Source organism: Mustela nigripes, chromosome 1 (assembly GCF_022355385.1).
Source record: "Mustela nigripes isolate SB6536 chromosome 1, MUSNIG.SB6536, whole genome shotgun sequence".
Taxonomy (NCBI): Eukaryota; Metazoa; Chordata; class Mammalia; order Carnivora; family Mustelidae; genus Mustela; species Mustela nigripes.
In genome coordinates this window covers 270,049,538-270,062,653 of record NC_081557.1, presented here as the reverse complement: position 1 = coordinate 270,062,653, position 13,116 = coordinate 270,049,538, and the positions used below count along the sequence as shown (strand labels likewise).

General features: G+C 40.4%; 1 protein-coding gene across 3 annotated transcripts in view; it reads right to left on the bottom strand.

Annotated features, from left to right (window-relative positions):
* The window catches only part of COPS4 (COP9 signalosome subunit 4), a 37,396-nt gene that overhangs the window by 2,126 nt on the left and 22,154 nt on the right, over window positions 1-13,116 (bottom strand). The window contains exons 7-9 of one of the 3 annotated variants that reach the window (XM_059386298.1): window positions 12,176-12,346; window positions 5,110-5,225; window positions 3,229-3,313 (exon numbers count right to left, since the gene is read on the bottom strand). In XM_059386298.1, the coding sequence (XP_059242281.1) occupies window positions 3,229-3,313; window positions 5,110-5,225; window positions 12,176-12,346 (372 nt within the window). The remainder of the gene's footprint in view (window positions 1-3,228; window positions 3,314-5,109; window positions 5,226-12,175; window positions 12,347-13,116) is intronic. The other 2 variants (XM_059386318.1, XM_059386309.1) reach the window with 2 other exon arrangements.

The following is a 13,116-nucleotide window of genomic DNA, read 5'->3' as shown; positions in this document are numbered from 1 at the left end:
ACCGCGTCTCTACAAAGTATCCAGAACAGGCCCGTCCACAGCGCGCTGATTCGGACAGTGGCTGCGGTGGCCCAGAGAAGGACGGACGGACGCAACTATTCTCAAGACGCATGAGGCTTCCTCTTGGGAAGACGAAATGTTTGGAACGAGGTGGAGCGGGTGGTTGCACAGCACCGTGAACCCACTAAATGCTCCAAATTGCTCACTTTAATGGTTCACGTCGGGGCGCCTGGGGGGCTCAGTCACTGAGCGTCTGCCTTAGGCTCAGGTCAGGTCAGGTTAGACCCCAGGGTGCTGGGATCGGTCCCTGCATTCTCCCCCCCACTCCTCCTGCGTGGGTTCCCTCTCTTGCTGTGTCTCTCTGTCACATAAATAAATAAAATCTTTAATAAATAAATAAAATGGTTCCTGTTATATAAATTTCAACTCAGTAAAAAACGTAACAGTGGAGGGACAGGAGATGCTTTTCCAACAGTAAAATTTACTATAAATTTGTTTATTACCATATTGCCACAGATCAGTGGAACCAATCGGATTACAGAAAGAGACCCAAACACGTATGTAGACCATAGTATTTGCCAAAGATCAGAAAGTATGTCTTACCTAATAAATAGTACTTGCAAATCAGCAATCCATCTTTAAAGAAAGATAAACTAGATCATACCTTAAAATTATACACATAAATAAACTTAGACAGATATTTCTGAACCTAAATCAAAATATTTTTAAAATTTTAGAAAAGTAATACTTTTATCCCAAAGTGAATGAGACCTTTTGACAGAACGACAGGACTATAGGAAATTAAAAAGCCATAAAATTAAAAACTGACCTAGTTGTCTGCATAAGAATTTAAAAATGTGTTCATGGTACACAGTGCCTCACATCAGAAACACAACTGATAGCATTTCATAATTTGGTATTTGTTTGTTTGCTTGCCTTTTCAAAAGATCACGGCCAGTCCGGCTGTACTCCGGCAACGAGGCCAGACAGGAGCCTCGGCAGACGTGACGGGGAAGCCCGGGGGTGGGGGAGGTTTCAGAATGGGCCGGGAGCAGTTAAGACAAGATGACGAGTAAATGGGTTCCAGATGCCCCTGGGAGAAAAGCTGAAAGGCTTCAGCCCAGAGGAGGGACCAAGGATAAGGAAGGCCGGAGAAGCAGACACGGCAGCTGCCGGCTGCTGGCTGCGGAAGGGAAGCAGGGAGGGGAGAGAATGAGTTCAGCGTGGGGTGTGCTCCTGTGAGATGCTCAACAGACAGGTGGAAAATACCTCGCGACCAGTTACCACCAGTGGCTCCAGGACTCGGAAGAGAATCACACTAGAAAGGCAAACACAAGCGCTGTCTGCATAGAGAGGGCCAGGGAATCAAGGGCAACAGCAGAGTGAGGAGGGAAAGGCCTGGAGTTCGCCCTTCGCAATATTCCTATTTAAAGGCACAACGGAACCTACAAAGAGGACGGGACCAATCCCTGGGAAAGGAGGAGGGAAAGCAGGAGAACGGGTGCGAGAGGAAGGCGGTGCAGGTGGCGGGGACGGCTCAGAAAGGAGAGGTGACCACGGTTACTCGAGACGCCGAACATCAAGATGAAAATATCCTTGCTAAAACTGGAGAGACCCAAGTTTAAATATTGGCAGAAAGAAGCCAACAGAGCAAGAAAGAATGAAAACAAACGAAATAACTGCTAAGCTCAAGTTCCTAAGAAGCTGGTCTGAGAGGGACGGACTCCAGTCAGAGAAGGAGCCGAAGCACAGGAGCTGGAAAGGGAGACAGGAACCACGTCCCATATAACACGAAGGAAGAAAAGACATGATCACACGGTATTTAAAATTCATACGTTTTATAAATATGATCAAAGAGTTCACTCAATTTCACACTGGTAGATTTTTTCCCTGTGAAACAGGAAACAAGGTTTGCTGCCGAGAGTAAAGGAGGAGCAAAGTCCGAGATTCACGAAAACTGAGATCTGAAATCCCCACTGCAGGGTAGGAAAACAAAATGTGTCAAGAGTCCCAGGTACTCGGAAGGCCTGGGTGGCTCAGTGGGTTGAGCAGCTGCCTTCGGCTCAGGTCATGATCCCAGCGTCCTGGGATCGAGTCCCACATCGGGCTCCTTGCTCGGCAGGGAGCCTGCTTCTCCCTCTGCCTCTGTCTGCCACTCCATCTGCCTGTGCTTGCGCTCTGTAGCTCTCTCTCTCTAACAAATAAATAAAAATCTTTAAAAAAAAAAAAAGAGTCCCAGGTACTGTTGAGAACCCACGACCTTGAATTTGCAGTGGTCATCAATCTGTCTGCTGGCAACATCAGTTAGCTACTTGAGCACAGGAATGAAAAAGATGGAGAATGGGTTCGTTCCAGGCGAAATTTTCCTGGACAGCCGGAACGAAAAGTTAACAGGCAAGTCATCCAGGGCACCTGTGAGTGATCAGGACGCCTGGTGGCTGAGTTGGCTGAGCGACCGGCTCCTGGCTTCAACTCAGGTCATGATCTGAGCCCTGTCCCAGGCTCTGCACTCTGCGTGGAGCCTGCTGGAGAATCTCTCTCTCTCCCTTTGCTCCTCCCCTGTGCACTCTCACTCCCTCTAAAATAAAAATAAATAAAACCTTAAAAAAAGAAAGAAAGATATAATGAATCGTGGATGCCAAGCCAGAGAGGAAGAGGAGTGAAGCGAAAAAGGGCCTGACCAGGAGAAAGAAAACGGTAATGGACGGAGGCTGCGAAGCGGTCAGGAAGAGCTGAACTTCAGGGGCTCGGACTGCTAGAAAGACAGGAAATACGGTGAGAACAGGCTATCTCAAAATCAAATCTTAACAAGTAGCACGGGGCCAGGCACAGAAGCTCCGTGGTGACAAGGAGGTAGAAAGCGGGGCTGAGGAGGTAACAGCCGTGAGTCAGGGGATGGACGGAGCTGCCCCGTGAGCCTCAGGCGCTGCTGGAGGGAGACCCGCGCGAACACCCTCGTGTGGGCACACGGTGCGCTGCGTGAGGAGTAGGAGGGTGAACTGGTTCTGGTTTCAGATGCTTCCAGAGCATTAAAATGCAGCATTAGGTAGATTCATAAATGTAAGTTCATAAAAATTATTTCTAATTATTTCTCTAGGAAGTAAGGGAAGTAAGTTCATCCCAGTAGTAATACACTAGGTCAAAGGAAATTGTTCAACAGGGCTTAATCCTAAGTACACAAGAGTCTCCTGCCACTTTATTATGACAGAAATAAGCAAAACCTCTTACTTTCAAAATGAACTATTCCATCAATCTGATCAATAAATCCATTCATACGTCCTTCTGTTATCATTTGTGATGCTATTTTTTCTGCCTGTTAAAAAAAAAAAGAAACCATAAACTCTTGTAAACTTTATCATGTCTAACAGTTCCTCACATGTAAGAGAACTGAAATCTCTTGGTTTAGCTTCCCACAGACTTTCTCTGTTCATCTGCTGTTCATCACAAGATTCACCTTGTAAGTCTGCCTCGCTTGTCCCCCAGTCCTTCCGATATAACCCATTACTTTACGTTAGCTGGGATCTGTTTTACTTGTGAGACTTTGGACAAGAGCCTAACACTCTTACCAATTTCTTCCTCTGCTTAAAATCAAATTAACAATTTTTCTGCTCACGGAGATCCATACCTCAAAAAAGCCTACACAAACTAGTTTTTCTTTTTACTTCATTTAAATTTGCAGTGTTTATCACCTAGAAAATTCTTTAAGAAAGTAGTATTTTTGAAGAAAGTAATATTTTGAAGGAGGAATGATGTTCAAATTTAAAAGGGAATTAAAAAGGGGCACCAGGCATGAGACTCTTGATCTCAGGGCTGTGAGTTTGAGCCCCACACTGGGTGTAGTGATTACTTAAAAAACTAAGCTCTTTAAAAAAACAAACAAACAAAAAAAACAAAAAAAAAAAAAACTAAATATATAGATAGATAAATAAAAACTAAAAGGATTTTAAAGACAATTAAGGGGGGCGCCTGGGTGGCTGAGTCGGTTAAGTATCTACCTTTGTATCAGGCCATGATCTCTGGGTCCTGGGATCTAGTCCCACATAAGGCTCCCTGCTCTCTCTCTCACTCTGCCTCTGTGCTTTCCCTCTCTCTCTCAAATAAATACAATCTTAAAAAAAAAAAAAAAAAAGGCATCAAACGGAATCAAAAGGTCCTCTACCTAGTTCCTAAGGACATGTTTCATGTTTACTATGTGTAAGCAAACTAGCTTATGATTTGGTCATTTTAGTAATTCTGACCATGTTCACAATCAACCCTAAACAATTGTACTATCATTTATTGTTAAATAATTAGTGTCAGCCTAAAAAGAAAGTATCTTTTAATGGGAACTTAAGCTTTGGTTCGCAAATGGTTCCACTTCCTATACTATGCACTGAGTGTGTACAAGTACAGTAACTGTGTTAGGAAATTCTAAATTAATATTTCACCAACAGATAAAAGGGGACACGATCCATTACTACATGATTTAAGATATGCAAGTTAGGTAAAAGTAAGTGGATTGCTTACTTCTACTCTTATTTAAAATTAAGAGAATTTTTTTAAATGATACCTGAAGTGCCCTCTAAATAGTCTTGGTACTTTGTTGGTATTTGTATAGAGCCAACCAAACCTTTATCATGACTAAAAATGAAATTAATTTCCTACTAACTCAGTCAATTAAGATAAATCAAGCATAAAAGTTACAACAGAATAGCCTAGACAATGACCACAGTTATTCTTTCAAAGAGGTAAAATATTTAACCTTTGAGTCAACTAGAGCGGAAAAAGAAGTAAGGCATGTAACAAAATCTCAAGTTCATCAGAAATCAGAAAACACCATGAAGTGCACTGAAACAGACACTAAACACTCTCATAAAACAGGTATCATAACCTGGAACCCCTTAAATTTTAGTGACCTAAAATTCTAGGTCACTTTATCATAAAATACAGTTTAAAAAAAAGCAAAAAAGTAGGACAATTCCATTACATTACTACTTTAATATTCAAATAATTTACTTCCATTTTCCTGAGGCTTTTTATGTGTATTTTTACTGCAGTTGCCAATATTTATCGATTACATGTTGTAGTTTAATCTAACTTCTTTTTTATAAATTGGAAATAAGAAAATACCTTAGCTGCAGGGATCTCTAAAAGAGCTCCAAGTTCTTCAAAGGTGATATTATTATATAATTTGCTTGCAGACAACAAATTATGTTCAATAACAGCTCTGTCCAAGATGCTAGAACCTTAAATAAATATAAATAAGACCGTTACAAGCTTGAAACTTGTTTTACACTTTTTTCTACAAAGGATTTATTTATTTGTTTGAGAGAGAGTGAGTGGGAGGGAAGGGGCAGAGGCAGGACAGGGAATCTCCGACAGCCCCCACGCTGAGCCCGACACGGGGCTCAGTCTCAACCTGATCCATCACACCGTACGGTCACCAACGATCAGACGTTCAACCGTAGGACCCAGGTGCCCCTTGTTTTACACTTTTGTTTTTTTTTAGAAGATTTTGTTTATTTGACATGGCCGAATACTATTCCTCTGTGTGTGCGCGTGTGTGTGTACAAACCTCCTCTTTATCCATTCATCAGTCAATGGACATTTGGGCTCTTTCCATGATTTGGCTGTTGCAGGCAATGCTGCTACAAACATCGAGGTACACGTATTTCTTTGAATCAGTATTTTTGTATCCTTCGGGTAAATACCTAGTAGGGCAACTCCTGTATTGTAGGTTAGTTCTATTTTTAACTTTTTGAGGCACCTCAACACTGTCTTCCAGAGTGGCTACATGGGTTTGCGTTCCCACCAGAAGCGTAAGAGGCTCCCCTTTTCTCCACATCCTCGCCAACATCTGTTGTTTCCTGACTTGTTGATTTTAGCCATTCTGACAGGTGTGAGGTGGTATCTCATTGTGGTTTTGATTTGTATTTCCCTGATGCTGAGTGATGTGGACCATCTTTTCATGTGTCTGTTGGCCATCTAGATGTCTTCTTTGGAAAAATGTCACCCCTTTTTAAACTGGATTATTTGTTTTTTGGATGCTGAATTTTAGAAGTTCTTTATATATTTTGAATATTAACCCTTAACAGATATCACTATAATATTGTACTAGTTTAAGATGTACAACATGATTTAATATACGTATACACTGTAAAATGATTACCACAATAAATTTAACCAACACCCATCACCTCACGTTTTGTTTTGGGTTTTTTTTGTGGTGAGAACTTTTAAGATCTACTCTCTTAGCAACTCTCAAATATAAAAACGTAAATAAATGGGAAAATAGGAAAACTTAATACTTTTCAGATGGCAATAATCCCCAAGTTGATTTATGGACTCAGGGCTCTTGGCAGACACTAACAAACTGATTTTACTATTCATTCTGTTGGGACTCAGAGGAGCCAAAACAATCTTGAGAGGAAAAACAGTTGGAGGACTCATACATCCCAATTTCAAAACTTGCTATAAAGATAACCAAAACAGTGTGGTACTGGCATAGGGATAGGAATACAGAATGGAGTAGAACTGAGACTCCAGAGGTAAATTCGCACATTTATGGTCAACTGATTATCAACAAGGGCCCCAGGATAATTTAATGGGGAACTCACAGTCTCTTCAACAGTTATGAGGACAACTGGGTATCTGCATGCAAAAAAATAAAGGTGGACCTTGATCTTACACCATATACAAAATGAACTCAAATGAATCAAATGTCTACATGTACAAGCTGTAACTACAAAACATACAGACGAAAACAGAGCAAGTCTTCACAACACTGGATTAGGCAACAACTTCTCAGTACAAAGTACAGGCAACAAAAAGCAGAAAGAAATACACTGGACTCCATCAAAATTAAAGACTTTAATGTCTCAAAGGAAACCATCAGAAAGTGAAGAAAAAACACACGGAATGGGAGAAAGTATTGGCAAATCATCTGGTAATGATCAGGTCTAGAATATATAAAGAATTCCTACAATTCAGTAATAAAAGGACAAATAACCCAGCTTAAAAACTGAAAAGGATCCAAACAAACTTTTCTCTAAAGATATACAAACAGCCAATAAGTACATGAAAAGCTGTTTGGGGAAAGGCAAATCAAAGCGATGTGACGCCAACTTCATACACACGAGGATGTCCAAGTCAAAAGACGGATAACAGACGTTGGAGAAAATATGGAGAAATCAGAACCTGCACACACAGCTGACAGGAATGCAGAAAGGAGCAGCTGCTTTTGAAAACAGTCTGGCAACTTTTCAAAGGACTAACCACCAAGTTATCACATGTCCCCGTCATTCCACTCCTAGGTGAATACCGAGAAGAATTAAAAACCTGTGTTCATACAACAATTTTTACAAGGAAGATGGTGGAGGAATAGGAGACCATAATTTCATCTGGTCCCAAGACTTCAGCTAAATAGCTACCAAATCATTCTGAGCAACTGTGAACTCAACTGGAAAGCTAAGAAAAGAGTAGCTGCAACTCTACAAATAGAAAAGTGACCACCTCCTGCAAAGTAGATGCTGCAAAGAAGCGAATCAAGGTACTACATGGGAGGACAGACCATGGCAGGGAAAGGGCTGGGGTGGGAGCCTCTGCGTACCAGCTACCACAACTGATACAGAACAGTGGAGCACAGAACCAGAACTATCAGAAGTCGGATCCAAAGCCACAGAAATGCTGAAAGAGAAAACCAAAATGGTGGCATCACAATTCCAGACTTCAAGCTCTATTACAAAGCTGTCATCACCAAGACAGCATGGTACTGGCACAAAAACAGACACATAGATCAGTGGAACAGAATAGAGAGCCCAGAAATAGACCCTCAACTCTATGGTCAACTAATCTTCGACAAAGCAGAAAAGAATGTCCAATGGAAAAAAGACAGTGTCTTCAACAGATGGTGTTGGGAAAACTGGACAGCCACATGCAGAAGAATGAAATTGGGCCACTTCCTTACACCATACACAAAAATAGACTAAAAATGGATCAAAGACCTCAATGTGAGAAAGGAATCCATCAAAATCCTAGAGGAGAAAACAGGTAGCAACTTCTTTGACCTCGGCTACAGCAGGTTTTTTTTTTTTTTTTTTAAAGATTTTATTTATTTGTCAGGGAGAGAGAGAGAGAGAGAGCGAGCACAGGCATACAGAATGGCAGGCAGAGGCAGAGGGAGAAGCAGGCTCCCTGCTGAGCAAGGAGCCTGATGTGGGACTCAATCCCAGGACACTGGGATCATGACCTGAGCCAAAGGCAGCCGCTTAACCAACTGAGCCACCCAGGAGTCACTTTTTTTTTTAAAGATTTTATGTATTTGACAGAGAGAGATCACAAGTAGGCAGAGAGGCAGGCAGAGAGAGAGAGGGAAGCAGGCTCCCTGCTGAGCAGAGAGCCCGACTCCGGGCTCAATCCCAGGACCCTGAGATCATGACCTGAGTTGAAGGCAGAGGCTTAACCCACTGAGCCACCCAGGTGCCCACTAGAGCAGCTTCTTGCTGGACACATCTCCAAAGGCAAGGGAAACAAAGACAAAAATGAACAAGACAAAACGTTTTTGCACAGCAAAGGAAACAGTCAACAAAACCAAAAGACAACCAACAGAAATAGAGAAGATATTTGCAAATGACTTATCAGATAAAGGGCTAGTATCTAAAATCTATGAAGAATTTATCAAACTCAACACCCAAAGAATAAATAATCCAATCAAGAAATGGGCAGAAGACATGAACAGACATTTCTGCAAAGAATACATCCAGATGGCCAACAGACACATGAAAAAGTGCTCCATATCACTCGGCATCAGGGAAATACAAATCAAAACCACAATGAGATATCACCTCACACCAGTCAGAATGGCTAAAATCAACAAGTCAGGAAATGACAGATGCTGGCGAGGATGCGGAGAAAGGGGAACCCTCCTACACTGTTGGTGGGAATGCAAGCTGGTGCAGCCACTCTGGAAAACAGTATGGAGGTTCCTCAAAAAGTTGAAAATAGAGCTACCCTATGACCCAGCAATCGCACTACTGGGTATTTACCCCAAAGATACAAACGTAGTGATCTGAAGGAGCATCTGCATCCCAATGTTTATAGCAACAATGTCCATAATAGCCAAACTGTGGAAAGAGCCTAGATGTCCATTGACAGATGAATGGATAAAGAAGATGTGACATATGTATACAATGGAATATTACATAGTCGTCAAAAGCATGAAATCTTGCCATTTGCAACGATGTGGCTAGAACTAGAGGGTATTATGCTAAGTGAAATAAGTCAAGAAGAGAAACATAATTAGCATATGATCTCACTCATATGTGGAATTTAAGAAACAAAGCAGAGGATCATAGGGGAAGAGAAGAAAAAATAAAAGACGAAACCAGAGAGGGAGACAAACCATAAGAGACTCTTAATCACAGGAAACAAACTGAGGGCTCCTGGAGGCAAGGGAGATGAAGGGAAAGGGTAACTGGGTGTTGGACATTAAGGAGGTTATGTGATGTAATAAGCACTGGGTAAAGACTGATGAATCACAGACCTGTACTTCTGAAACCAGTAATACGTTATACGTTAATTAACTGAATTAAAATAGAAAAAAATTTACATGAATATTCATAGAAGCATTATCAGTAACCCAAAGTGAAAATAATCTAAATGTCCATCAATTGATGAGGAAATAAAATGCAGTATATTCACATATAGAGTATTATTTGGCAATAAAAAGGAATAAAGTATTGATAAATGCTACAACATGGATAAACACTTTGCCAAGTGAAAAGGCTATATATTGCGTGATTCCATTTATATGAAATGCCCACCACAGACAAATCTAGTGAGCAGAAAGCAGATTAGCAATAATATTACACAACTTTAAGAATACAAAAAATGAATTATAATTTAAAAAATCACATGTCACGATTGCTAAGGGTTATAACGCCAATCAACAAAAATGTCCAGATAAATAAGAAAACCAGTAAGGCCTAAAATGGGAGAAAACAATGGAACATCTGTCCCCTTTTTATAGTCCTATGGGAGAGATTTGAGGATTATTTGCATCCTCAGAGGTCCTAGGAAGCATCCTTTTTAGAAAGAACCTTTTCACTTTTTTTTTCCATGCCAGAAAGTTCAAAGTCAAATGTGAAGTTTGACTATATCACTTCTGGGAACTTTTTCTTTTTAACTATCTTTTCCCACTTGTTAGACATCTCAGAATGTTAGCTGCTCAGAATACATGGAAAAGAATTTAAAAGTAACAACAATCAGGGGCGCCTGGGTGGCTCAGTGGGTTAAAGCCTCTGACTTTGGCTCGGGTCATGATCTCAGGGTCCTGGGATCGAGCCCCACATCAAGCTCTCTGCTCAGCGGGAAGCCTGCTTCCTCCTCTGTCTCTCCTGCCTCTCTGCCTACTTGTGATCTCTCCGTCTGTCAAACAAATAAATAAAAAATCTTTTAAAAAAAAGAAAAAAAAAGTAACAACAATCAAAACACATACATACACACTATTTATAGGTGGGCTGCAAATTTAATAAGCTTTCTAGCAGTCAAGATAAGAAAAACCAACCAACTCAGAGTATATATATTTTTTAAGATTTTTATTTATTTATTTGCACAGACATCACAAACAGGCAGAGAGGCAGGCGGGGTGGGGGGAGCAGGTGCCCCGCTGAGCAGAGAGCCCGATGTGGGGCTCGATTCCAGGACCCCGGGATCATGACCTGAGCAGAAGGCAGAGGCTCTAGCCCAATGAGCCACCCAGGCACCCCCAGAGTGTATTTAACTAAAATTTAAAAAAAAAAAACCCAACAAAAAAAACTGTTCAGGAGAATCACAACTGCAAGACTGTGAAGAACTTTTCCTGAGGACTGCATCACGAATATCCTATAGAAAAAATACCTCCTTTAGACAGAATGATGAAAATCAACTAGTTTGCTTCTTAAAGTATAAATTAAATGAAAAACTCAACAGGCGGTCACTGTAATCCCTTCAGTGATCTGGTCTAACTCAGGACAGTAAGACCGGGTGAAGTGTATACCTTTCAGCAAACCCCCTGCATACATGACTTTTTATAGCTGAATTCTCTTTGATATACGATGATGTTGAATCCAAGGAACTAAGTCTAACAGATCTGCGTTTATCTTGACTTTTTTCATGTTTCTGACGCTCTGTTTATATTTTTATTATTACGTATGTTATTGTTTTCAGTTACTTTAAAACCTCTGTAGACAAACATATATAAAGTGACTGATGTTACAAACAAGCAACTATTAAAAACTTCTCTGGAAAAGGTAGCCTGGCAAGCAAATAGATCCCTTAACTAGGAAAAATGACACCAAGTTCTATTCTTACTGGCAGCACTTTCACCCTGAATAACCTTAAGCAAGCTACTCTGCCAAATTTTACTCTATCTAAAATAGGACTGGATAATTACACTGTTAAAAACCGATGCTTCAAATTAATTAAGGTTGGGGCACCTGGGTGGCTCCATGGGTTAAAGCCTCTGCCTTCAGCTCAGGTCATGGTCTCAGGGTCCTGGGATCGAGCCCTGAATCGGGCTCTCTGCTCAGCGGGAAGCCTGCTCCCCCCCTGCCTGTCTGCCTCTCTGCCTCCTTGTGATCTCTCTGTCAAATAAATAAATAAAATCTCTAAAAAAATTAATTAAGGTACTTATCAAAGCGTTTGAGTTTTTAAAAAAGCAGTCACTGGGGCACCTGGGTGGCTCAGGTGTTAAGCATCTGCCTTTGGCTCAGATCATGATCCCAAGGTCCTGCACTGAGCCCTGCACTGGGCTCCCTGTTCAGCGGGAAGCTTCTCCCTCTCCCACTCCCCCTGCTTGTGTTCCCTTTCTCCCCCCACCCACCTCTCTCTCTGTCAAACAAATAAATAAATAAAAATTAAAAACAAATAAATAAAAATTAAAAATAAAAATCAGGCAGTATTAACATAGGCTATAGTTCTGCCCTTATAGTCTCTGAAAATGCATTATTCTACGATATGCTTTCCAATAGGGCTATTTTTATTATTTAAACCCTATCTGGATATAATACTCATTTTCAGTCAATATAATACTCCTTTTTGGTCATCAGGTGTTATATAAAAATATTATAGAAAGATATCAAGATGCTTCAAATTTAACACACTTGCCAGTAGTGTGTACCTAAATATTTGCTTCCACAAATTAAGACCTGATCATTACCATCAGCGGTAGTTGCTTTTTGGTGAGGCATTAACATGGCAGCAAACTCTTGAAGTTGATTTCCTCTGATGATCCTGTCTAGGTACATTTTCTCTAGGATCCCATAAGCAGCAAGTTGCTGGCACCTTTCATCCTTAAAAAGAGTGGCTAGCATCCGAGAACGCTGCTGTCCTAAGGGAAGCAAATGAGCATCAAATATTCTCACAACCTATTTCTCCAATAAGAAACTATGTTATGACTCCATTTTTGCCTACTAAAATACAGTCAGTTGTCCTGATTTGTGGTAGCTATGTTCTACAAAGTTACTGCCAACACAGAATTAGTGAATACTCAATTGCTCATCCAAAAAGAATGAATGACATGTATTGACACATAAAGACTGCCAATATACAGGAAGGAAAAAAGCAGGTTACAAAGTATGCATATCATGCTACTGTTTATTAAAAAAAGAGGATAAAAACAGACACTTGTACAGGAAGGAAACCCAAGTAACCAGTAAAAGCTCTTAAGAACTGGAAGCAATACCATTCTATGTATTGCCTTTCAGTAACAAAAATACAATAAATAAGATCACTGCTTAATAAGGAATGAAATGTGTAGTATGAACATGTCATCAAGCTCTCAACTAAATACAGATCAATAAACATTCTAAAAATGATTTAGAAAAGCCATGGCTTAGCATTACCAGCATTTTTTCTCAATGTCTTTTCTGCTTTGTAAGTTGAGTGATTTATATGCTATAATTTAGTAAAAAAGAACAAAGAACAGTTTATTTTTCAAATTTACCAAAGAAAAGGATAAATGTGAGATATAAAACTAAGGCTTGAAGTTAAATAAAATCCCAAAAGCAGTACATGATTATCAGTCTCTAGATTTTAATTTTTATTTCCCTCTTTATAATTTTCACTGAATTTCATTATTTATTTTTAAGAGCTATATTA